The 26,516-nt window shown below is 42.4% G+C and overlaps 1 protein-coding gene across 2 annotated transcripts; it reads right to left on the bottom strand.

The window, feature by feature from the left end:
* Window positions 1-3,446: 3,446 nt before the first annotated feature.
* Window positions 3,447-21,667, bottom strand: NUCKS1 (nuclear casein kinase and cyclin dependent kinase substrate 1). Of its 2 annotated transcripts, none has more exons than XM_084301980.1 (8): window positions 21,320-21,667; window positions 14,426-14,475; window positions 13,269-13,374; window positions 10,875-10,930; window positions 10,397-10,546; window positions 9,548-9,700; window positions 8,640-8,789; window positions 3,447-7,942 (listed from the first exon to the last, which is right to left on the bottom strand). In XM_084301980.1, the coding sequence occupies exons 1-8, from the start codon at window positions 21,334-21,336 to the stop codon at window positions 7,743-7,745; spliced, it is 882 nt and encodes a 293-aa protein (XP_084158106.1). In that variant the 5' UTR covers window positions 21,337-21,667; the 3' UTR covers window positions 3,447-7,742. The 2 variants fall into 2 exon arrangements, with proteins under 2 accessions (XP_084158106.1, XP_084158107.1); XM_084301981.1 differs by having other exon boundaries at window positions 8,640-8,786; window positions 21,320-21,664.
* Between the last annotated feature and the right edge of the window lie 4,849 nt (window positions 21,668-26,516).

Here is a 26,516-nt window from a genome sequence, read left to right as displayed (position 1 = left end):
CTTCAGCACACAGGATTAGCAAAAACAGAGCAGCAGCTCTTTAAATCAACTTTGTCCCATTTACTTACTCTTTCAAGGCCACCTATAGGGCCAAAACATGCTGTACTGCAGAAAACAGATACAATCTCGAATTCCACCTTTTGACTTTATTTTCATCCTATAATCAAGTACTACCAAAAGAAGCGCAACAGAATATTCCTAAGGCAAAATTCTGTTAGATTAAAACTTAACAGCCGGTGTTCTTTGCCAAGGGAATCTTATTCCCCTGGTTTGGCAGGGCTTGCTGCAGTTACAAAACCCTGCACGTCTACTTCTTGTACGCACACCCTTTAAATGTGACAACAAATAGTTTTGTTTCTGGTATTAATTCCCTGTAAATACTACTTCAAAGCCAATGGGAACTTTTAACTTATGCTGGCAGAGCATCTGCCTGCAGGACCGAGAAGTCAGTAAATAAACTAGGTTCAAAAGATCAATAGTGAGGAAAAGGCACCGATGCTGCACATGCTAATAAGGACAAAGTGCAAGGACGAGGGGCAGCAGGGAAGAAGAGCAGCTCTTGAAGAACAGCTCACAGATCCTAGTCCTGTACCACTCCAGAACAGAGCACGTAGTTATTTCTGGGGCAAAAGAAATAGCACACCTGCTAATTGCCTCCACTACTAATTAATCCTAAAACTGAAGTAGTGCTGCAGTACCTGAAGGTAACTCTACAGCTGCTCCAGATAAAAAACATGTCAAAAAAGCAGCATAGAACCGTAGATACCATAGTACTGGGGCAGAAATACCTCTCAAGGTACCTGCCAGTACACAAAGTACCCAGAACAACCCCTGAATACAAATAATTAATAATTAACCATCCTTTGCTGCAGCTGGGGGTAATGGCAACCTGGTCTCCTGTTTGATTGTATGCAGTGTCAGAGATCGCTGTATCCTCGCTGTTATATTGGGGCAAGTACGAGACATACCCAAATGACTTGTGCAGTAAGATCACAAGCCCAAGCATTCTGCCATGCCAAACCCTTCGGAAGCATCCTCATCCTAAATTCTATCGGAAACGAGTGCTTTCAGGTCTTTTTCCCAATGAATCATAACTTCAGGTTTTAGAGCACAGACACACACAAGCAGAACGCAGCCAGCTACAAGACTTAAGATTCATTGTGCCCGTGATGGCAGCACGTTATTAACCGACACCCGCTCAGCCCAGCCTTTAACGAGTGCCGAAGGGTTTTCCATCTCATCCCAGACGAAGGAAAACACGAGCACGATCGGAGCAGCACAGCCGAACCACCTTAGCATGTTCCTGGAGGCAGCAGCGATGCAGATGTGGAGGTCCAGGCACGCCCTCTGCTGCTCGCCCCACGGAGGGAGCCTGGGCTTGGAGATGGAGACAGGGATGATCCAGCCCCAGGGACCGCGAGGAGTTGAGAAGTGATCACACGCTTCTAAAACTGCTGCTAAGTTTGTTGTTAGTACTAGTTGAGTATAAGATTCTGCAGGAATTTAGATAAAAATACACTATAATAGATTGCTTAACAGCACAACCATGCAATGAATGATAACCCAGTGCACGTGATGACAAAAGCAATCTGCACTGGGCATCAATTTATCTGCGTTTGAAATACCAACCAACTCTGGCCCAGTGTACATGTAAGATGAATGCAGTTGTTATGTCACCTGATGGCCACAGATAAAGCACAGCCTATACATTCATGCTCACTGCTGGGGCATGTGGCAAAACAGAAAGGGAATTCCCTTTCTACATTGATCACTACGGGAAAGCTCAGAGATGTGAGTATGACAAATAAAAGGCTTGCTCTCTCCTTTTAATTGGTTTTCACTAGGCTTTGAACGTGAAAACCTCAATTAAGTCATCTTGACAGCACAGGAAGTTCTTTAAATCTTTCCCTCAACTCGTAGGTAGTAACAGGGAGGTCAGACTTGCCAAACTGTCCTGGATAAAACCTGACTTCTCCTCCTCAGAGGAAGCAGCAGGTCTGCAAAGGAATGAGTCCCAAAACTATCAGACACCATGGAAGACGAACACATTTTTACATCTCACAGTCACAAAACAAAAAGCAACCGCAGAAGAATACTTTTGAATAGCAGAAAAATTACACAAGTCATGTTTATGGGTTATAAAAGCCCTTTTATAAAGCCATTTTTAAACAAAACCAAAAAGTTTACAAAAGAAAATAAAAGATACAGAAGAATGAGTTGCTTAATATATTCCAAAAAGGAGAAAAATAAAAGAGGGGACACAATTCCAACATGCTGAACAATAAAGGGTTCTTTTTCCTTTTGTTTTTTTTTAATACAAAATACAAGCGAAGGATACACATACTTAAAACAGAGCTCAGGAGCAGGTATGCAGTCCTGGGAACCCTTCAGTAAAAGCAAAGCAGGGTTTTGTTATTTTTTTTTCTTTTCTTTCTTTGCAGGTACATACAGAGACTGGAATATGTAAAATTAAGTAGCACAAAAGACCATCACACAATTCTACCAATGAATGTTGCATCTATAAATTCACGAACATGGTCAACAGTCATGTTCACTTCAACCCCTTTAAAAAAAAAGTGTTGTTTTTTTATTTTAAATAAAGCATTAATGTTACATTCAAACATAACTCCTAGTACCATGCTGTAGATCTCAGTGTTATCAAGGTATTGCAGAAGTTGTCACCCCTGTCAGGCCCAGTGATGACAGCCACATCTGCACACACACCCCGACCTGGGGCCAGCAGCACTGGAGCACTATTTGCAGTTAGTTGCCCCTTTTCCTGGCCACTCTTGACATTAAAAAAATAAAGTTAAATTAAAATGGATAGGGAGCGTAACTGCAAAGAGCCTGATTTTTAGAAAAGCTCAACAGGGGGCTGCAAATACTCAAGACAAACATTTGTTGCATACCATGTTAACGATGCCTTGCTGAGAGCCAAAAGCCCAAGGCCCTATCTGGAGTCTCTTCCTTCTCTACCTTCAAAGCGATAATTCAGGGTTTGCTGTGACATGATGTTCATGGTTAAACAAACAAAAAAAAGTTATGTAGCTCTTATTTACAATTTTTGTAACAATTGCTTCTGCAGGAAAAAAAAAAAGTAAAACAAAATTTCAGAACACAAAGGGAATAAGATGTCAGACACTCCCATGCGCGCACTCACACTCGCGCACTCACACACAAAATACTTCAGGGGCTTTTACACACATTACTCTGGCTTAAGCTGATTGAGTATTTCTCCATCCCACCCACTCCCCCTCCCAAAATATATATATAAAAAACCCTTGCCCCAATATACAAAGCATATGCACAATGGTGTTTGCAGTCACGCTGAGCATGCTCAGACCGATGGACCCGTTCGCTTCACTGCAGCTGAGGGGGCAGGCAGTTTACAGAGCTGTTTCCAATAGTGGTCGATACACAGAGGCAGCACGTAGTGAGAACTTGACTAGACTTAGAAATATTTGTGGTTTGTTTTTAATAGAAAGAGTTCAATGAAAAGACATTCAAATGCCAGTCACCTACTGACGTGGGAAGTCTAAACCGAGGGTACACTTGATCTGGGGAGTCTTGAAAGGACACTGTCATCTTTCAGAGCTCTTAGATTCCTCACAGTACTTTTTAAGAATTCATCTTGGAAGTACGAATGGAATAGTTTAATTTTGCCTCCCAGTTTCATGCACAGATTTTGTATTTCAAACTCCCAAAACTATAGGAAAATATGCAAAGTTCAGGGAAAATTTTCTATTTGATCATATACACATAGAATATATCATTTCCACATATAGAAGGGAACCCCCCCCCAAACTAACACACCCTACATGCCAGCAACATTTTTGTGACAGTGTCCCTTTATATATCTGCTTACATTTTCCATACCCTGCCTCCCCCAACAGATGAACATCCACTTCTCAATACTTAAACTCATGGATCAGTTCGTGTTTAAGAACCATGTGTTCAACAATATGATCTGTTATAAAAATAAACACTTCACAAACAAATTACATAAAGCAAAGCACCAGTTTCTACAGCTCAAAAGCTTCCAGCATGTTACAGTTCACTTCCCTCCCTCCTTAACCTGGGTGCCTCAGTGTCTATTGTACCATTGTGACCATCAACAGTGGAGGGTGAATAAAAAAAAACAAAAAAATATTCAAGTGCATCTTCTGCCACTGCCCTGGTAGTCCATCCGTGTGGCGGCACAGGAGCTGAGCACGCTCAGAGCCATTACCTGGCATTCGTCACATTCCCTAGCAGAAGTCAGCTAAGGTGTACTGCTTCTCTCCCCGCACGCTCGTTTGCTTTGATAAAGTTAAAACAAAAACCTTAAGTTCCTTGGCTGCCGTATTTCTAAGTCTTACTCTCACCCGGAATCCATTCTGAAACCCATTTAGCTTGACACGTTTGGCATTCTCATGCTGATCAAATAGGAACTGAAGCAAGTAATCTTTAGTATGAAAATCCAAGACTGCAAATCTTTCCTCATCAAGCCTTGTGGCCAGTCAAAGACAGCATGATTATACAAATATAAAACAGAATGTGGTCATGTGGATTCAGAAACAGAATGTACAGAGGGATATATAATGGAAGTTAGCAATGAACTACCATTTTAAGGGTGAGACCAGGGCAGGGCACTAAATTAACTGTATTTTGGAATAAATCTGTTTACCTCTCTGCAAAGGCTCCAAAAACTACAGCTGTGTAACAGAAGACAATCTTTTCAAAGCCTTCTTCTGTGAATGGAACTTCCTGCTCCATGAAGATCTATTCATGCTCCTAGAGAAAGGCGTTTTTACAGCTTTCCTTCAAGAAATCAGAATGCTTAATACAAACGAATTAAAAAGGACATTTAAAAATGTCAAGTCTGCCTCTGCTTAAAAATGTGTACTAAAAAGAAAAGTTATGTATTAACCTTCACAATTATCTTCAATCTGTAAAAATGTAAACTGTGGTATTTTTAACCGAGAAACCATTAGGGCTTAGTGTTTGCACAAACTAGCAAAACAGTAAGATATAGAAAAAGTTACAAAATCCCAGAAGTAGTACAGGATTTACATAGTGTTTGGGTTGTGACACAATCTCAAAGATAGCATCATGCAGCCTGTAACAGCCATTAGAGATGAATATATGAGAAAACAGAACAGATTTACAGGATAAAGGGCCGAAATTGACAGGCATAAAATAATCCACAGTCCAAAACCTGAACTGAAAACAAACTTATTTTTCACAGCCTGAACTTAACTGTGTTAGGGGAAAAAAACACCCAAAAAACACAACAAACAAACATGTCTTTAAGTGGTACTTACAAAATACACTCCTCAGAACAAATCTGGTCTAACATGTAAAGAAACAACTGTTTGACCAGATCAACTAGAGGTATTCTGCATTTATGCAGTTCTTGAAGACTTTAATACCAAAAAGAAACTAATACCCCCAGTAGACTATAACAACTTGAAAACAGTCTGGACTGAAGGAGAACAACGATGTGGAACGCACTCGGAAAGTATATGCTACCCCCAAAATATCAATCCAAATGTTATTTAAAATTTGGCCATTTATTGTCCCATATTACCCGAGGAGCACTGGACCAGGAGCGCAGGGGATACAAGAAACTCTGCTCTCCCAGAAACCTAAGAGGTGGGAAGAGGCGTGGGAGAGGAGGTTACATTCACTTCTTTTTCAAGACTGTTACTTGACTCCAGCCTTAAGCTGTTCTGCAAAGTTAAACCACTTAAAAAAAAGATTTACAATGGAAACACCGATCATCTTTATTGTAACGGCAACAGTAGTTTCATTATAGTAAAGAATGTTAGAGAACTTAAATTTTAATAAGCCAAGGTAAAGTAATTTTACCAGCCTCCATAAAATCCATGGCTATGAATCACACAAGACAATCGCTCGGCTGTTATATTAATATTCCGTTCCAGAGTTTAGGCTCCACACTGTGCTCAGCATCTTCAGGCTCCCTATGCCATTCAGCCAAGTATCCTTCCTGGTCATATTAGTGTGTCATATCTAAAAGCTCTCTAAAATCCAAACAGGATTAAAAATCTGGTAGCACGTGCACCAGAAATCCAACTAATTAGCTGCCTTATGTTACCTTCAAGAGGCTGGTTACAAAACATGTATTCAGTGACAAAAAAAAAAAAAAAGATGCAAAACTTGTCAGCTATAAGATAACGGTGAGCAACATACAAAAAGCACAAAGGGTTTAAGAAAAAAAAAAGGAAAATGGCAGGTCCAGTTTTTAATATTTCTACCAACATGGCAGCAACCTCCGTATTAGGGTTTGAAAACCAAGATTTTTGTACTTTTTTTTAAAAAAAGGATATGGCTGCTTTGATAAAAACACATTAAAATGCCACCACACACATCTCAAGTTTCTTGCATTTAGAGGGACATCCTGCTTTTGTTATAAAACTATAGCCCTGCTACACTGCTTCCAACCCCATTTCCTCCCAGCTTCATCCTTTAATACTGTTCCCTACTCCGTACTTTTTAGGCTTAGGGAGCAGAATGACCAACAGAGGCAGACATGTCGATGCGGGAGCAGAATGAGTGTGAAGCGCCCCCCGTGCTGCCAGATGGAGGGATGAAGAAATGGAAGTGATACTGGGGTAGTGTCACTATTGATGGAATTCTGCTGTCCAAAACTGCAGCTGGAGAGGCTGAGAGACATGACTACATAGCCTTTCTGAGGACAGATGGAGGGAGAGAAGAGAAGCACTTCAGCGTGACTCATGGGATCCGAGACTGACCAGAGTGTTACAGGAATCCTTTGCTTCACATTTATAAAAAGGACATCCCTTGCCCCAAAAGCTAAAGAATTTAGTTTTATATTGTCCATAATTTTTTTTTCCTTGGAACAACTTTAAAGAAAACTTCCACAATACCAGATGGAAACCAGAGCTTTAAAAATTGTTTTCAATTTCTCTTCCCTATTCCGCCCATCTACAGCCAACCCTGGAAGTAAAACAGGATTTATGGATGTGAGCAGCTTGTAGGCTGTGTATGTGAAATCATATAGAACAAACTGCAATTTGCCTAAAGCAGAATAGGATTCTATCCAGCAAAGACAAAGAGATCTTGCATCCTAACTTGAGGGTCTTTTTCTAAATAAAGGACAGTGGACCATCTATAAGTCTCTTGATTGTTTTCCATTAAAAAGTTGCATGATTCCAAGAAACACAGGATTCCTCCCCATGTTTCCTCAACTGGAATTCCTATTAACTACATTTTTTTCTGAGAGAATGTACTCGTATCAACAAAACTATTAAAGCATAGATTTTTGTTGTTTGTTTTTTTTTAAACCACATACTCAAATACATAATAATAGTTTGAAAGGACTCTTACCAGCACTGGGAAATCTATTCTACTTAACGATTTGTAAGTATGGTTTCCCCATATCAGTCTCAAACCTTATTGCTTCACAACTGCAGTATCCCTTGAAAAAAATATATATTTAAATGGTCTGTTAATTTGTCTCAAATGGCTTTCAGATTTGGTGGGGGGAGGGAGAACGGAATGGCCAACAGAGAACAGTGACTTCAAAATATTACTGTATAATGGTTTCCTCTTATTAAAAAAAGGATACACTGTATTAAACAGCTGAAAGTAAAGACAGCATTCAAAGCCCATGAGTCAAGCCACAGCCAAAACCGTGTTCTATCCCTAAGTATGTTTTCTTTCCTTTTTCTTTTTTCTTTTTTTTTTTTTTTTTAAACAAAGATTTCCTCAACTGCCATTTAATCTTCACCAGAGGGTGCTTCATCTTCAGATCCCTCATCCCCTGACTTCTCTGGTGGAGGGCTGGCTGATTTTTTCTTTTCTGGGGGACTTTCAGGCTCTTCATCCTCTTCTTTGGGGGATGGGGTCTTTTCTTTCGTTGCCTTGGAAGCTGTGGGTCGGCCTGCCTTCCCTTTGCCTTTCACTGGACTGGGAGTCACTGAAAAAAAATAAAACACTTATAAAAGTTATTATCGGCTACCAAGAAAAGAAAGTGACATGGCTTCACACAAACAGCATTTAGAAGACATTGCAATAACAGGTTTCATTTTACTTTGACCAAACCACACGCAAGGTGTTTTATACATTCCATTCAAAACTGAAGGGAATGAAAACCGTTAGCTAACAGGACTTTAGAACCATCTAATTGCAAGTCCTGACTGATTACTAGATAAGATGTTATCAACTAGCATAGCTAGCCTCTTGTCAAACTAGTACATATGCCGCTACCTATGATTTTGAACTTCCTGCGGTAGCATATCAAGTTTCTTCTTTGGTTCTAATTTCTCCACCTTCCTCCACCCTGAAAACATCGCAAAGACCAGGAGTCCCTGTCAAAGCCGCCAATTATATTATTTGGCCACAATGCACAAAAAGTCAGACTGCAGCATCTCAATAGAAGTTTGTAATCTACACGGGTTTTGCCAATGAGACATAGATACTAACTCAACCTCTTCACTAAGCAAGAGTTAAAGCCACTTTGTGTTGCTTTAAATCATGGTAAGTTACTAGTTACATGACCTAGCCCTTCAACATTACGCGTTAATGCCTACCGGCCCAAAATTTCCAGAGTCTTCTACCGCAGAAAAATGAATACTAGTCTCTAAAGCAAACTGCACAGCTCTTCTTAGACCCACCTGTAGCCTTTAGCCTGGGCTTAGGCATCTTCTTTTCTTTCCTCTCTGGCTTGGATTTCTTGGAGACCTTTTTATTTTTCTTCTTCGAACTGCCATAATCACTATCATCATCATCTTCCATGAGGAAGTCTTCATCGCTTCCTGAATCTTCTGAAACAAGAACAAAATTAAGCTTTGGAAGTCAAGGAAAGGAAGTAGAACAAACAGCTGATATACACGCCAGTTAAACAGAGCAGTCAGAAGACCAAGACTCTGCGACCTTATGAGCTTCCACTTATCTGCTGTCTTAAGGAAACGTGACATACTGGTAGGGATAAAGTACTATAACAAAGCAGGAAAGTGTTTTGAGGACCTCAAAATATGCTCTAAGCAACCCATTCCAAAGTAAAAAGGATCTCCTGACAGGGAGAAGTTAAGTGATCTTTATGCAATGGTACTCTCACTCCTTTCTGAAATCCTGTTTCAATAACTTGAAATAGTGCAATTCATAATGCAATTCATTACATGCTAGACTTATCTATTCTCATGAAAGAAACTGGCCTACGTTGATCAATCAAGGATAAAGTACTTTGACATCTTTCCAAAAGTAGCAGCAATGCCTCAAAACTGATGGGGTAGCAAGAAACATTAGGAAATAAGCAACCCTAAGGGAGCATTGTGAGACATACTGCTGCAAATTAAAAACAAAAGTTCTAGATGTCAAAAATGTAAACTTGGTCTGCTGGGTAAATATTCATTAACAAGGAAGTACCAAGCAGGACAAGTTGTGTTTTCATTGTCAAGTCAGAAACCAAACTGTGTTCCTTTTGTTGTTTGGCCCGACCCATAAACTTATGTTTGGTACTATACCCATGCCACACTGACTTCAACTTTTTATGACATGTGCCAGTCCAATCCCAGTTACTCACTCTCCTGGAACTGTGCCTCATCATCCTCTTGTTCTTCTTCCTCACTACCCACATCATCCATAAGCATCTCTCGTTGTTTGGAAGCTGCTTTAGATGCTGCCTGTCTCTGCTGACGCACATTTTTGTGGTCTTCCTTCTCGTCCTCACTGTCCTCTGCAGCACAAAGTCACCATGTTATAACGAAGACACAAAACACAGGCCACCATATGTCTTCATCAGGTAGTGGGTGAGCAAGACAAAAGTCAAGTCCTTCATGAAAAAGCGAATCAAGGTGCTCAGTGAATAATTGAGCTGAGGAGAACACATTCAAGTCATCACGTATGTTTCTGGAGTCATTCAACAATGACCCAGTGCAGCATCTTCCACTGTAGAGAGTAGCAACCCTTTTTACTAGGGCGTTATTCGCCTGCCATCAATGTTAACAGCCATATCATTACTCACCAAGGAGAGCATTAAAGTATCTCTGAAGCAAAACATTATTTAAATCAGATCTATCACAAACTATGCTTAAAATGCACAACTATCACTACATGCCTAGAACACAGTAGCTCCTTACTGTGCAATCTGTAACTTGGTATTTTTAGCCACAATACTAAAGAACCTAAGAACTGTGAAAGCCCACAGCTGAAGAATTACTTTCTCCCTCTTAAAATTTAAGAGACATGATGAATTATTACCCTCTTCATACTACTTTATAAAGTGTGTAATGAATGCATACACAGTGCAGAACTGCTGCAACACAACGTAGGGATTGAATGCATCAATCAATAATAATACTTTATTGAATACTGCACTTATCATAATGACTTTCTCAAAATATTAAAATAATCATAGCAATCATTTCTTTACCTGCAGGCCTTTTCCTGGATTTAGAGGCTCTCTTATTCTTGTCTGGTTTAGCCTTTTTTCCTTTTTTGCTTTTTTGAGAACTCTCATAGTCACTGTCAGCTTTGCCATCATCTGCTCCTAAGTCGTCATCTTCACTGCCAAAGTCTTCATCTGGAAGGAAAAAGAGAATATGAAGTTTCTTCTATCACTCTGTGAAATATTGATGAGAACCCCAGGGAGGAGATTAACCTACATCTATCTACCCGTGAAGACAATTTATGGCAGCATCATATTACACAAAACATATCTGTTATCCCAAACAAGAGCTGGAAGCAACAATCAGTAGAGGCAGCATCCAGCTTAAGACGAGTGGGCTAGAAGAGTGCTGCCCTCCCTAAACAAAGAACTCCTTTCCTATGTCAAATCCTACCCCCATAACTTCCTTAAAAACTGGTCTTTATTTTGAAGATAACATTACCAGTGCAACACAGTTAGTTACCTGCCGAGTGTGAATCATCTTTCTTGGTCTTCACATCTTTTTCTTCTGAATCCTCACTGAACAGGAAAGAAAGAGAGGTTTTAATTGGTACTTTAACCAGGCATTTCCTGTATGGGAAATAGAAATTTGAGAGCAAACTGATCTCTAGGCCAGGGATATGCACTTTTCCTGGACATTACGATGTTATACTTTAGCACTACTCAGAAGCATATGTAGTTATCACGGTTAGAAATTTCAAATTCCTAATCATGTATAAATTTCTGCAGTCAAGGGAATCAACCAGGAGATAAGAATGAGATGAACCATGCATTTTGGTCCAAAATCTACCGACAATTCAGACATCTTCCATTTTATAATTAGGATTTTGAAGTTTTATATGCTAATACATGACTCAGTCTATAGATGGAGTAAAGTTTTATTCTGAATAGATTTACAGAATCATCACCTGTCTTCATCTCATTGTTTTCTTTGGAGTTCTTCCTTCTGCCTAACCAGTTACCTAGCACATAGTTGGTCTGCGAGCTCTCAGATGATCTGATCTCTGACAGACTTTCCCCAACCCCCTCTAGTGGTTTCAATCCTCATTAGAGGCTTCCACTATCAAGGAAGTACTAATGTTCCTGTTCTAATTCAAATCCCCATCATTTGTCACTACCACTGTCCAGAGGTGGTTTTCCAAGCAGCACGCTGTCAGAGAATAAGTGTTTTAAACAGGAATGGTGAATACTGTATCGAGGGCCGCTGATGTACAACATATGTTTCAGGAATGGTTGAGCTGCACATTCTGGCAAAGGTCAGGAAACAACAGACCAAGGCTTCGCTACGTTCAGGTTTGGCAGTTGGCGCTGACACACGATATTTTTGAAGAATACTAATAGTTTAGATAACATGTTATACTATGGCCCCATAGGCCCATTTATTTTCAGTCTCATGGAGAGAACCGTGGATTTCAAATCACTTAAACACGCACACTTGTGTTCCATTCAGGCTCTCTGCAATGTTTGTAATACAAACAGAAGTGTTCTTACTCAAATATCCCCAAAGCTATTTGGACATTATGGTCAACTACTTAGTTACTTTGGGAGCTCCCTAGCTCATTCTTTATACAATGTCACACCTACTAAAGTTTTTATTTCTAGCATTACAGGCATTTGCGAGCACTTCTGTGGCAGACTGACCTCTAGAATTCATGTAAGTGCTGCACGAGCAGAAATATACACTGGCCTAAGCAAACTGTGCCAATCTGTCAAGAAATGAATGAACTAGATTTATCCAGAAATGTAGGTAGATGTCAGAAGTACTTGCATAACATCAGTTTTGCATTAGATTTCTATCCATCATTTGTGTCAAAACAGTGTAACACACATTTGAAGTGGCAACAGGAAACAATCGCTTGGCTTTTCCTTCCTGGAAACAGTTCCAAGATTAAAAAAAAAAAAAAACACAAAACAATGTTCACATCTTCAGGGCAATTAAAAGCTGGGGTGAAAATTGCCTGTCCCTCTCAGTTCACAACAGTGAGGAACCCATTCAAACATTCATTCAGCTTTCACCTTACAGCACAGGAGCATAAGGAAAAAGACAGAGAGAAACCTCCAAAGCATACCCTCTGGCAAGTTTTCTACATTCCACCAAACGATCCAAGACAGTTAAGAAATACCTTGGGTTTGTACAGTAAGAACCAGCTGGCAGACCCTCCATGTTGATGTCTGTCATGAAAGCAGTCAATTTATTTAATAGGCCTGTTTTTATCACCTTTAAGGCAACCATTTGCTGATCATAGTTACTGGGAAATGTTAGATGCCTTCACTCTAATAGTGAAAGTCTTTCCTGTAGTAGGACATCACTTACAATTCACTCATTTGACATTGTCAGAGCAACTCGGTTATCAAAACAAGATGGTTTCTGAATTTGACAAAACAGGAAATGAAAAACAAAGAACCACAAAACTAACAAATGGCCCCTACTACTGCTGCCACTGTACTCACCCCATTTAATCTTTAACCAGAGGAACGCTGTGAGCATACCAAAAAAAAACATGGAAAATTAAATGCATCTAGCCACTGTCTTACCTGGATAATTGTACCAGTTACCAATTTTTATAACTCATTCCTCTTTGCCATTCCTACTGCCTAGATGTGGAAAGCGCCTTTATTTTTTTTTTTTTAATGCCAAAGCAGTAGTGACAAGTACTTTACACATGATTTCCCTGCCAACTCAAATAAGAACGAACCACCTCAATGTCCAAGCTGGTTATGCAAGCTTTGTGATTGAGAGCTCTTACACTGCAGGCTCTGAATTGCACTTACAATCACTCCTCTCAGAAGATACTGCTCCCCACGTGCAAGACAAGGTTTGCAGGCATGTTCTTAACAGATGAAGTGATTCTTTTACCTGTCCTCCTGAGAATTCTTTCCAGATCGCCTCTTGTTTTTAGCCTCCCGGGGAGACGAACGGATTTTCTTGGATGGGGGACCTGAATCTCTTCCATAATCTTCATCTGGATAGGACAGCAGAAAATGGTTTTGAATCAAACCCTTAGCTCCCAGCAAATTGACTCAGCTCCACAGCAAAATGACTTCTTCCGTTATATTTTAAATGGACCGTTTCAGGCATATCAAAAAGTAGCCCTTAAAAAAAATAATCACAGATCTTAAAAGAAAACTTTACAAAAAGTCCTGTCTTAAACTAGTGATTTACCTTTTCTTCCAGCAGCAGCATAATAAAAATGCTGAGTGCAATCAAGTCTGAAACGTACCAAAATGCCTCACAAGAGACAGTATCTTAATTTTACAGCTAGTTAGAAATACAAAGTTATTAAGAAAACCTATTCACAATTGACATTCGTACGTATCTCTCTATGCTTTTAACAACAAGAAGTTTATTTACTGTCCTCTGATGGGAACAGTATATCATCACAGAGCAATTTACGGTGTAAGTTTTTACAACTATTACACAATACAAGTAACAGGACTGCAATTAAGAGCTATGCATATTTGTTTCCATTAATTATCAATGTAATCTCCCTTAGGAAACAGTAGCAGTATGTCTATTTTCTAAGAACATAAAACATATTCCATATGGCTTCCAGAAATATTTCATTAATTCACGCAAAACAGAATATACAAAGATTATTTTTTTTTGGTGCAATTCACAAAAATGCCTGACATTATGGAATTAACTAAAGTCCACTAAATAAACTGAAAACATATTTTACTTTAGAAAAAAAAAAAAGAAGTGGCATCAGGGGGATTTTGCCACAGAACATAACATAGACCAAGGAAGAATACAGTTGCTGCCAACAGCCTAAAGGCACTACAACAATGCAAGCATTAAATAATAAGATTTGTATCACCATTGTTTGTTTAATACAAAACATACGAGAATCATTATATTTTCAAATGTTCATTAACAGTTCAGAGACTGAAGAGCAGAAACTCCTTAGAATTTAGGTTAAAGATGTGACTAGAAGCAACACAATTAATATGCAAAGCCAAAAATGAACAGCTGTAGCCCAAGGATATTATATTGTTAAGAACAAAGTCACTTACCAGCATCATCTGATTCCTGAAACTGGGAGTAATCGACCACCTTCCTGTTCCTGTTAAAATGAAGGGAATAAATAAATCAGCAATTCATACTCTAAGGTACAAAAGCTTTCTTAAAGTAAGAAGAAAGTACCACATTCTTGTTTCCAGTGCAGGATTTGTAGCCCAAACACATCCCAAGAAGACTTATTTACGTAAGCCATCTACACCTCTGAAGTCTCAAAAGAAAACACAGTATATCCGAGCATTTTCCTAGGGACCTATCATAGCAGACTGAATTATAGTCTAAGAAGTGAAAGGTGATTGTTGATAAGCAGCACTCTTACAGCTCATGACTGCAGTGACAAGTTATGTGATTCTTTCATTACTAAAACTACACATGTATCATTGTTCCAACTACAGAGAAAACACACTTTAAAAGCTATTTCCAAAGATTAAAAAGCATTTTAAAAAAGCAGCACCCAAAGATTAAAGATGCATTTAAAGAATGCATCGGCCTCAACTTTCTTAAGACAGAGATCCCCCTCACACCGTTTCAAAGCTGTGCACAGACCCACACTTCTGTTACTGCATCAGCAGCTTTGCTGCTCCCTAACCAAGCTGCCAGTCCCCCAGGTAACCAGGTGCCCTTAATAGGGTAAATGCAACGGCCAATGATAGACAAAATCAGGCAACTACATAAGCAGCTATTACTGAAAGCAAAGCCTCACTCACCAACAAACTTACTTGCACTTAGTATTTTAGGTTTCTGTAGTTGTTGGCTAGTTTTTCAGCACCCTTTGCTTTACTGACAAGTTTTAACTGCCCCGTGGTCCAGCTGCTCAGCACTACACTGCAGTTCCAGCTGGCAATGCGTGGGTCAGGGGCAGATTCCAAACACCCTCCTCTTCTGGAGGATGTGCAGAAGGAGGAAGAGCAGCTGAAGACAGAGATTTAGCCCTCCTTCCCCTGTCTCCGCTTTTGCTCTTTTTTTTTTTTTTTTTTTTTTGAAAACAATCCCTTTGACCTCAGCCCAGTGAAGAACTAAGTTCTGCAGTCACCATCTCGTGAACTCACTTTTACACACAGAAAAAGTTGGGCAAGTGTGAGGTGAAGCGACCTGCCCCTCAGCGCAGACTCAAGGATCGCTGCAAGCCAACACACGAACCACGACACCCTTCCCTTCTAAACAAGCCTGCTGAATTCCATGTGCACTTTGCAGAACTGCACTGCATTTTGGGATTAACATCACCCGCTGCTGCTAAGACTGCCCAGCTGAATGATACGCAACAGCCATTGTTGTGTGCTGGCTGTTGATCAATTAGAAACCAATTAGAAGCCTCCCTCCTGTACAAGTACCTCTATTTATGGCTTACAGCAGCAGCCTTCAGAAGAGGAAGCTGCATAATTACTTTATTTCAAGCCTATATAAAGCCTCTTCAGCTCCAAACAACAATAAAAAAACACAGCTAACAAAAGAAGGCAAGACCAGGCATTCAACTTCCACACGTTGAATCCCATCCAAGCTCCAGGGTAAATGTGAGCAGAACAAAGTACAACAGCACCGTGTTACAGAGCACTGCCCGCTCACCAGCGGCCCCAGTTCAGTACTACACCGACTCCAAAAGGCTCACCATGGTGTACCACCTAGGTGAGGCCTCACACTCAGCCTCCTTTCCAAAAGGAAGGTGTCCTGAAGACCATCTCCTGCCTGCAGGTGGAAAACTAACAGAAAATTCGGTTTATTTTGGTAAGCATCTGTCTTTCAGTGTTTCAGACATCACTATCAAGCAAAATGGGAATTGCAATATTGCCACCGTGCAGTACATTGGTCATAAACAGCTTCATCTTCCTCATTTCTGTTAAAGGCCCATATTAAATCAAATACTAGAAGTGTGACGCAGTCAGATAAAACAAAAAAAAAAAAAAAAAAATCTGTTCTTCCTCTTTCTTAGCACTGTACCTTATCTGTTTTCATCTGGAGAGCAGGTTCTGCTACGCTCTCATTGCCTGGCCTAGAGGAGCAGTACCATAGAGAGAAATCACTTGCAGGACAGAGTAGGGTGAAAGAAATGCCTACACTGATATTACTGAACATAGAAATCTCTACGTCTTCCCACCAGAGCCAGAGAAGCTCACAAGAGCAGAACCATGAAACAAGAACTGCTCTTCCATCTGCCATTCTTCTCACTCTGCTCAGCATTCACCCCATTTAGATCTCCTTTCATTTCTAACTGTGAACAGCACTGTTGTGCAATGCTTAATGGCTACAAGCATACAAAGACTGCCTCCTTCATTAAACCCAAGCAATAAAGACAGGTAAGTTCACCAGAGTTGAGATCCAAGGGGAAAAAAAAAACAGAACACTTGCTGTTTTTTCAGTGAGGAGCATCTCTTTGCCCCTAGCAGACACTAAAATATGTTAAGACAAGCAACTAGACAAAAATAAACAGCAAAATTCAGTTAGACTGAGCATAAAAAGACAGTCTAGTAGACATCTGGGATGGATATTGTTCAATCTGGTTTAAAACACATTGAAATTGTAAAATAACTCACTTGCTAATTCAGCTTAACACGTGAAGTGTGCATGCAAGGGAGATTGGGGGAGGAAAGGTACAGAGAGAAGTCCTGAGAGCTTACGTTTTGGTACCAGCTGACAGCTCTGTATTTCTGACATAACGAGTAACTCATCCAGAAACCCACTGACATGTTACACTGGAAGCACTTGGTTAACTCAAGTAACACTCAAGTAATTTAATAAGAACTCAGAAGAGCACAGTAGTTCTTACAACTCATACTTGATGCTTATCAGAGTGAAATCAATTTTAAAATGATGAAAAGCAATATCATCACTCAAAAGGCTTGCTAAATACCTCCACAAGCGGTTAAGGATTGTATAGCATCTCATCTTCGGCTAACAAGGTCCCTCAAACCATGTTTCCGAGTTAACGTATCAGAATATAAAGTAATAATCAGTTAGAAAGCTTTAAAAAAAGAAATAAAAGGGAATGTTTAGATCCCTGTGTATTTCCACAGGCAGTAAACCCCACAGTTTAAAGTCCAAGTTTAAAAAATTACATACACATCCTAAGCAAAGCTTAGAGGAGTATTCAAAAAAGCAACTGACTGAGCTCACCATGCAGTGCAGAAGAGTGCTCAGGTCAAGTGATTATCAGCAGAAATAATCTGTTCTCTTACACAATTTGAGAAGTAGAATGAACAAGAGATTAAACGGTTGCTGAAGTTTTTGTTGTTTTAAACTCCAGCATGTAACTCTCCAACCAAGCATTTGTGGAAGGAGCTGTTGACCTTCCCTCTGGCCCAGGGCCTGGCACAGACACAGTTTCACTTTCTAGTCCTCATTCCTGGGTAAAGCTGTCCTGCTCAACCAGCAACAGGCTACCAATAAATACTGCTGTTAAAAGCACTGCTCTGCTGCCTTCTTATACAGATAAGAAAAAGAGAGATAGGAAGTATTTCTTCTAGGTGTTTTCAAAGTTGTGCAAAACAAATAGGCGGTGCTAGACTCAGGCCTTAAATAAACAGACATTAACTTATAATTACGTATCAGAAGTTGAAACATCAAAGCCTAGTGACAGTTATGTACCTGAAGCACGTCGCTATGGTGTTAGTCTATTGAAAAATTGGCACAACTGTACTCAGACAGGACTCACCGACTAGAGGTTCCCAATTACAGAGGTCATTGTTTGGGTCTGGACTTGGTGTAACTCCAAACGTCTGTAAGACTAGGCACTGCTCATGGTATCTGCAGAATTTTTAGGGATACACATGACTTGAAACTCCGTAAAACAATTAAATGATTTATGCAGCAACAGTTTTAGCAGCTTTGCGCCCATCCTCCATCTGAACCTAACTACAAATGAGGAGATTTTAAAATACAATATAGAACTATTCTGATGCAAAGGGGAAAAAAACAAAAGAAAAAAAAGAAAAAAGCCAATTCTGCAACCTGCACTGCTCCTGAAAAACTGATTTTTGTCATACTTTTCCCTTGCTCTTTGTTTCTCTTTAGACTGAAAGTTCCCAGAGCAAGGCCCATGCCTTTTTACTTATCTGCAAAGAATTTTGCTCATCCCTGGACATTACCAGGCATCATTACTCAAGTCAAATGCCATCTCAAGGAAATTTTCCTTTCCTGCTAACCCACGGAAGTTATCCAGAATCTTACCATTTACATTTTATGTTGCCCAGGTACAACAGTGGCAATAAAGCAAGTTATATTTAATAGATTTTTTTTTTTCCCCCACTGCAACTAAAGTTTCAAAGAGCCACCCTTCCACTGTAGTGCCAATGCAATACTGGAAGTTACTAATGAAGAGCTAAACACATAAAGCTATATGGCCTCGAAATACAGACAGATATCTGTTCTTAACTGGCTTCAATCTTCAGACAAACAGAAAACCTCTCTGATTTCAATACTTGCCCAGTTTCATTTTGAGAGAGGAGCACCAGCAAGCGAAAGTGACCAGTACGGAGCAGCAAACGGGAACCCCCCCAAATTCAGTCAAAATTATCAATTAAAATACATTAATTGTTGCTGTGTATAAAAATGAGGGCTTGACATTATCTTACTTGTATTCAGAAATAGATAAGGACATAGTAACGTAGCCAGCAGCTCTAAATGCTCATGGCAGCATTTCAGAAGTTAGCCACATGGTGCAGAAGTTCAGTAGCTGTAGGAAGTTCCTTTCCTTTTCACTACTTGCCATTTTCTAACAATAGTGCAGATACCATCATTATCCACCCAACAGTAGCCTAATTGCATAAAAAGTATTTGGTTCTGAATTAACACGAACAATAAACCTGTAAATACGTGGGTTTCGTTGCTACTTAATTACAAGAAACTGAATTCAACAACCAGACTCAGTCTTAAGACAGTCTTCTACTGATGAGCAGAAACTGGGGGTATCTGTCAAAGCCCTTTGTTTTAGCTGTGTATATATTCACTAGAAACTAGCAGACATATTAAATTAATTCAAGAGACCACCAAATCTGATTCTGATAGAGAACTTCTCACCAGACACCCTTATTATCAACAAGATAATCAGGAAAAAAAAGTTGTTGCATAATTTTAAAAGTTCTGGATTTTCATCTCTGACGAGTTCTCCAGTTCTCTGCTAGAAGTTCTCTACTTCTCCCAGCGCAGTAGCTTCTGAAGATTTACATTTTTCCCCTGAAAGCTACTAAATCCAGCTAGATAGTGGATTGCTCCAACTATTGCTGGCACGTGCCAGCAGGTATTGTGCTACTACAAGCACACACTGGACTTTGGCATGGAGTTCTGCTGTATGCCAGCACCTGTCAACTGCGAGTCAGACAAGCCAGGTCTTTCACAACACTGCAGGATTTTACGGATTTCTTTAGTTTAGAAAAGATTGCTCACAAAGGTATGCGACAGCAGAAACCTTACAAACTATGCCTTTAAAGACACAATGCTCTCCTTACCTGTAGCAAGGCTCCAGTGCTGGCAAGTAAATCACCAGCAGACCGTACACTGAAGTGTCACAGTGAGCAGCAAAGTCACATCACCGCTGCATTTCAGGACACAGGCACTGCCATTCAACATCAGACCACTAGTCCATCTAGTCCAACGTCCTGGCTTACAAAAGGCCAAAAACTGATGCTTCAGAGCACGGTATGCACGGTGCTGTTCATCACCTTTTAGACCCGAGGTAATTCCCTAGGAGGGGAACTCGGAGCTTTATCCGCCCTTACTTTTGCATGCAGGAATACACTACTGGTTAAAAGAAAAAAAAAAAAAAGCTATAGAAAAACAACTGTTCCACTAATCAGCGTGCCAAACCTCCTGATTGTGTGAAGCAGCCCTAAATCTCCATTTTAACTCTTACATATTAGAGGTATGACTTAAATCCAAAGTTACCACCGATACACGTGTACGTTTAAATAGGTAAGAGGCTCCAAGTATAACATAAGCCTTAGGACTGCAACAAGTGAACAGAGCCCACATTATGACACACCTTACCTCTTCTGCAAAGAGCATTTAAACCCCGAGCTGGCTCTCGGGGCTCTCCCCGGGGCTAAGCAAAGCCAAACACACTCCGGGCTCGGGGCACAGCAACTTCTGCACGCCGCCGCTGCTATCCAGCCCCAAATTCCAGGCACGGAGCTGCCGCCTCCTTCCTCCTCCTCCTCTTCCTCCTCCTCCTCCCACAGCCCCCCAGCGGGCGGTGGGGCTGGGGGACAGCCCGAGGAGGAGGAGGAGAAGCAGGAGAAGAGGAGGAGAGGGAGCGGAGGACAGCAGCAGCAGCAGGAGGAGGAGGAGGAGGAGGAGGAGAGGAGGCGGTGGCCGCCGCGGCTCCTCCCCTCAGCGTGGTCCAGGCGGCCCGCACAGCCCCGCTCCCCCTGCCCGCAGCCCCCGGCCCGCTGCCTCCGCCGAGCCCCGCGGCTCCGAAATGGCGCCGGCCCCAAGTGGGTCACGGCGAGAAATCCTTTTTTTTTATTTATTTATTTATTTATTTTTCCCTTTTTAACCCCCCCAACCGCAAAATGTGGGACGCCGCCCGCCGCGGGCCTCCCCTTTCCACAACCTCCCCCCACCACCACCGTCAGCAGCGCCCCTCGCCCGCGCCACCGAGCGATAATTGCCGATAAAGTTAAAAATAAATAAAAATAGGAGATGAAAAGGGGTAGGGGGGGGGGGGAGGTCGGCCTCCCTCTCAGCCCAGGCTGCAGCCTCCCGGTCTCGCCGTCCTGAGGCTGCGGCGGGGCCGGGCCGGGCCTGAGGCGAGGCGTGGGGCTGAGGGGGGGGGAATGAGGGAGAAACGGGGAGGGGGGGGGCCGGGCCCCGGAGGGCGGCGGCGGGAGGAGGAGGAGGAGGAGGAGGAGGAGGAGGAGGAGGGAGGCGGGAGCGGGGCCTCCGCGCCGCCAAGGACTCACCTGACAGGCCTCGACATTTTCCCCGGCGCTTCGGGCCCGGCCCGGGGGACGTCGCCCTCAGCCGAAGGGCAAAAAAATTAAAAAATGAAAAAAAAAATAAAAATAAACCAGAAAAACTAATAATAATTAAAAAAATAAAAAAATAAAATCACCCAAGCGGCCGCCGCTCGCTGCCTGCGGGCTCCGCGTACGCCCGTCCCCTCCCTCCCTGAAGCGGGAGCCCCGGGCCCAGCGCCTCAGGCCCAACGGTGCCGGAGCCGCCGCCGCCGCCTCTCTCTCAGCCCCCTCAGGGGGGAGCCGCCGGAGCCGCCGCCGTGCGTGGGCCGCGCGCCCCCGCCCCGCTCCCCGCCGCCGCCCGGCCCGGCCCCGCCGCCGCTCGCCGCTCCCCCCCGCAAAATGGTCGCGTTCGCACCGCCGAGAGGATGCGAGCGGGGGGGGGGGGGGCGGCTCAGCCTACCCCGCTGGCACCGCCTCCTCCGCCGCTCATTGGCCGCCCGCGCGGCCCCGCCGCTCGCTATTGGTCAGTTCGAACCATCACGGCCCGGAGGCCCCGCCCCTCCGGTCGCCGCGGGGAGGGGGGCGAGGACGCCCCACACGCTCAAGCTGCTGTGAGCCGCGCGGCGGGACCGCCGGCAGATTCGACACCGGCTCCGCCGCTCCGCCTCCTCGCGTTTCCCCCGCTCCTCCTCCTCACCGCCCCGCCTCTCCTCCGCCGCAAGTAACCCGTCCCGATTTTTATTTTCTTTTATTCTATTTATATATATTTATATATATATATAATTTATTTTTTTTTCGCGGCGGGGTGGGATCGGCAGATTCGCCGCGCGGGGAGGGGAGGGGGGGGTGGTTTTGGAGGGAAAACGCGGGGAGGCGCCGCGCCGCCCCTCAGCGCCACGGGGCCGGGCCCCGGGACCCCCCGTCGCCTCAGGACCGGCTCCGAGACCCCTTTTCACCTCAGGGCCCGGCCCCGAGCCCCTTCATCGCCTCACAAACGGGCCCACGGAGCCCGAAATCCCCTCAGGGCCCGGCCCCGAGCCCCCCACCCCCCTCGCCTCACGCCGCCCCTGAGGCGATGCGGGGCCGGGCGCAGTTTAGGCAGCGAGGTTAGAGCAAGGCGGCGGCCCCTTTGTCATGGCAGCCTGCCCGAGGGAGGGAGGGAGGGATGGAGGGAGGGATGCTCACCGCCAGGCTGCCACGGGCACCTCCTGCCCCGGGGCAGCGGGACACAAAATCGCCTCCCCTCAGGGCCTGAGGCGGTTCCCAGGCCGTGTGTAGGGCAGGGGGGTGCGGGGAGGCTGCTGGGCTTCGCTCCGACGTCGCCTTGCCACTTTGGGAGTGTGCCGAAGTGTGAAGTTCTTATTTTTCTTGTTTTCAGCAAGCGTGGATTTCATTAGCGGCGTTGATGGCGTTTGCAGCACCGCGTTTGCCCGCGCCCATCAGCAGATCCAACAAACATGCACAACTTACGTAAAATACAAGAGAAAGTCCATGGAAGGTTTGGGGTGCCTCACACTTTTAATCCCCTAGAAATCCATAATTACTCATTATGATTAATAAGAGCTGCTTTTTGCCATGGCAAAATAAAACATAACTCCACTGCCCGTGAACATGGCAGCTTTGGGAACAGCAACGTGCTTTTGCACTTCAGTGTTTACAGAGACTTACTCCTCAGTTTCACTACAAACAGCACATTAAAACATTTTATTAGATCTGGTGTTATCTGAGAAGACTGGTGTGATACTAGAAATATGGTCAGCTTTTACCTAATCCTAGGAGTAATTTGAGTTCATTTAGTGCCTTGCCCAAGCTTAATTTGTCCCCTTTGGAATTAGTGCCATTTTTCTGATCAATTCAGATGTGCCCTGTCCTTCGTGCAAGTCAATACTCATGAAAATCAAGCTGATCAGGAAAGAAAGAGAGGCATTCAGAGCAACTGCCTGCCTGCATAGCCAGCCTCAAAATGCACTGTGTGAATTAATGAGCCATAAGGAGGAAGGCGTATTAACAGACAGCCACATCAAGGAATTCTTTTCTTTCTCCTCTTTGCTGGATATATTGGATTAAAAGCCACTATGATTGACTCGCAGATGCAAAAGTTTTGCATACTTATGTCCCACTTGTAGGTCAATCAGATTACAATAATCAGGACAGAAAGATGTTTCCGTGAAAAGGATCTAATTTGTTTTGCTGGCAGCACAGAGCACATTGTATGCTTTATCCATCTCCTGTTATTGACAGCAATATTGTTTTTGTGTTGGACTCCTGAACCCATTTCTTTGGAAAACAACAACTACTACACGAGCAATGTCAAACTTGTTTTATTTCAAACTTCTGCAACAGTGCATTAGTTACTGATTGATATGGAGAAAACCTCCCAGCAGTTTCTTCTCTTTATATAAACACGATAACACTGCAACTTTACAGTAATCAGAACCCTGTCTCTAAAATACTTGTGCATAACTGCGAACTGTTTTAAAAAAAAAAGCTCAATTTCAATATTGCCAACTTGTTTCTGAACTGTAGTCTCCCCTCATGATTTCAAATTCTCTTACAGTAAAAATTCCTGGCTCTGTTGACCCATGGATTGCTGTCATCAACATATTAAATACAAAGCTAAACTAATGTTTTTGAGTCTCATGACTGCAAATTAGTTACAGAAATGAGAAACAACATGTGGAAGGGAATGAAATAGGTACAGTTGGTCCAGAGTCTCATAAAGAGCACAAAGTCAAAGAAGACACTACAGAAAGGAAAAATCAAGCGTCATTTTAAAAACAAGTTGTTCCTAACAGACTATAAAGACTACGCTTTTCTGCATCATATTGAAAGATCAAGTTTTTATGAATCAGATTTAACTTTGTTTAAAATATCTCTCCAAAAATGAGCTTCTCTCAAGCTGACTTTTCGGTTGTTTTAAAAATGTGTTATTTCAACCAGCACAAGCTGGGCAGAACCCATCTCACAGGTAAGCATTCTTCACAAATTAACGCAGCAAAAAAAACCATGTTTAGGTGGGGCTTTTGAATCAGTTTGTTTTACGAGACTAAATCAAGGGGTGGTTTGTCGTTTCTTTTTAAGTACCTTATGTGCCACAGAGCAAACTGAAAAAAAAAACAAACACACATCTGCACAGTAAAATCGTTTTCCTGTCTGTGTTTTTGTACCAATCTCAAGTAACGACTGTTTCTGTTGTGCAGGCTTGGTTTTCTACACTTACTTGTCTGCTGTGTCTATTAAGATGTTAACAAGCAGTGTGGGAAAAAAACAAACAAACCGCCAAGGCATACACTGGTACCAGAAATCTCTGGGCCCAGCAGAAATTATTATAATAAAAGAAAATCATAAAAGCTCTTCCTTTGGCTTTTTGCTTGTTTCTGAGAGGCACTTCTGAAAAATTAAGAGGTCCAGATACTAAAGAGAAACTGGTATGTAAAAAAATGGTATACAAAAGGTATAAATAAGGCATTTTAACCCATGTTATAAAATTCCTGTTCATTTCCAAGCTTTTACTGACTTCAGTGGTTGGTTGGTCCTGGGCAGAGACTTCCACTCTGTCTCAATTTCTTCATCCGTTAAGGCAGCTCCTACACTTGACCTCTTTGCTCAAACACTTTGAGGTGCACATAGAGAAATCAATAAATAACACACGAATACTAACAGCTTCATGATGTATCTTTTTAAAAATTAGACCCTTTTCTCCGTATTTCATAGAGGACTAAAAATACTGATAGGATGATTAAAAAAATCCTTTTTTTTTTTCTTTTACCTACTATGTTTAGGCAGTAGAATTCAACTAGAGTTCAATTTTGTTGCTAACCAGTTCTACACATTTCATATATTTCTACAGTGAATCCAGTGGCACAGGAAAAGGTAAGTTTAAGTGCTTAGAAAGCTGAATTTGTCAATTTTTGCACAACAGAATCCTACCCCAGCTACTTTAGCTTTTAATAAAATAGTCAGAACACAACATTAGGCCTAAATTTCATAGCCCTTACTGTTTACCTGTCCTTCTCAAGTCCAGATAACAAAAACTCAGCATTCTTTTGTGCCTAGTGAAGGTAATCGGTTCCTGTTCTTACTGTCCTCTCCCTCCATAGATTGTATAGAGTAAGAAAAGACGGACAGGAGTACCTTGCCAAAGAAAATCAGTCCTAAATTAGCGTGAATCAGAACAAACCGTTTTCAAATTGTGCTCTGGAAGGAAAGTCTTCCAATATTTTCCTCTCTCAGCACTCTGCTTATTTAAACTGCTAGGGAAGGGAAAACATTATTGAAGAGCACTTGTTTAAATCCTAACCCAAAACCCAGGCAAGACAATTCTGTGGCATAGCACGCTTACATAAAGTGCATACAATGCTACGTAACAACAGCCTTGCAGACTGAGGTTCCTAATAACTCCTCTAAGATAACTATCTAGAGTGCTTTTACCCATTTTTGTTGTTGTTGTTGTTGGCCAGAACCGTTCTCAACAACAGCAAATACCTAGGGGACGTGCTAGGAAAAGCAGGCATCAAAAGGCAAGTAGGGAGCAGGTCTCTTCATTTCCTTTTGCCCTGCAAAGTCTTCTCCTTCACTTCCCCTTTGGACCACTAAAACCAGCAGGTGGGCTTTCAGAGAGCTGTGTTTCCAGCACCATCCCTGCTACCAAACTCACTCATCGCTACAGAATAATTGTGGGAAGGCAATTCATCAGCAATTGCAAAGCTATTCGAGATTGTAGGATACAGGGTGTTCTAAAAGTGAAAAGAACTGTTGTTCTGTCATACAAAGGAGTTTACAACCTATTCCTCATTCAGCTCTCAGTGCCCTAATAAAGTGGCAGCAGAACAGAATACGTAGGATTGTGCTGGACAGAGGGTGAGGGAGAATGAACGAACAGAAGGCAACCGGGCAATTCTTGGCACAAAGTCGGGGTCTGTGCTCTACGCCCCCCGGTCGGTGTACATGTGAGCAAGGGCCGTGCTGCATGAATTCTCGATTCGCACACCAGTTATTTTTACACGGCTCGTAAAGTGGGACACAGTCATAACCCACAGCTGGCTTCACATCTTAAGGACAGTTGGTGACAAGGCTGGGGTGCGTTGGTCTCTCCGCGACGTGCCAGCACAGGTCCATGGTTCCGCAGCATGAAGTAAGGAGTTTGCTGCGATCCCACACTGGGGATCCACGGGCACAGAGAGACTGCGTGAACATCGTG

This window comes from Netta rufina (genome assembly GCF_964035555.1).
Source record: "Netta rufina genome assembly, chromosome: 26".
Classification (NCBI taxonomy): Eukaryota; Metazoa; Chordata; class Aves; order Anseriformes; family Anatidae; genus Netta; species Netta rufina.
Note: the sequence above shows the minus strand (reverse complement) of the source record. Positions and strands in the feature narration are given on the sequence as shown.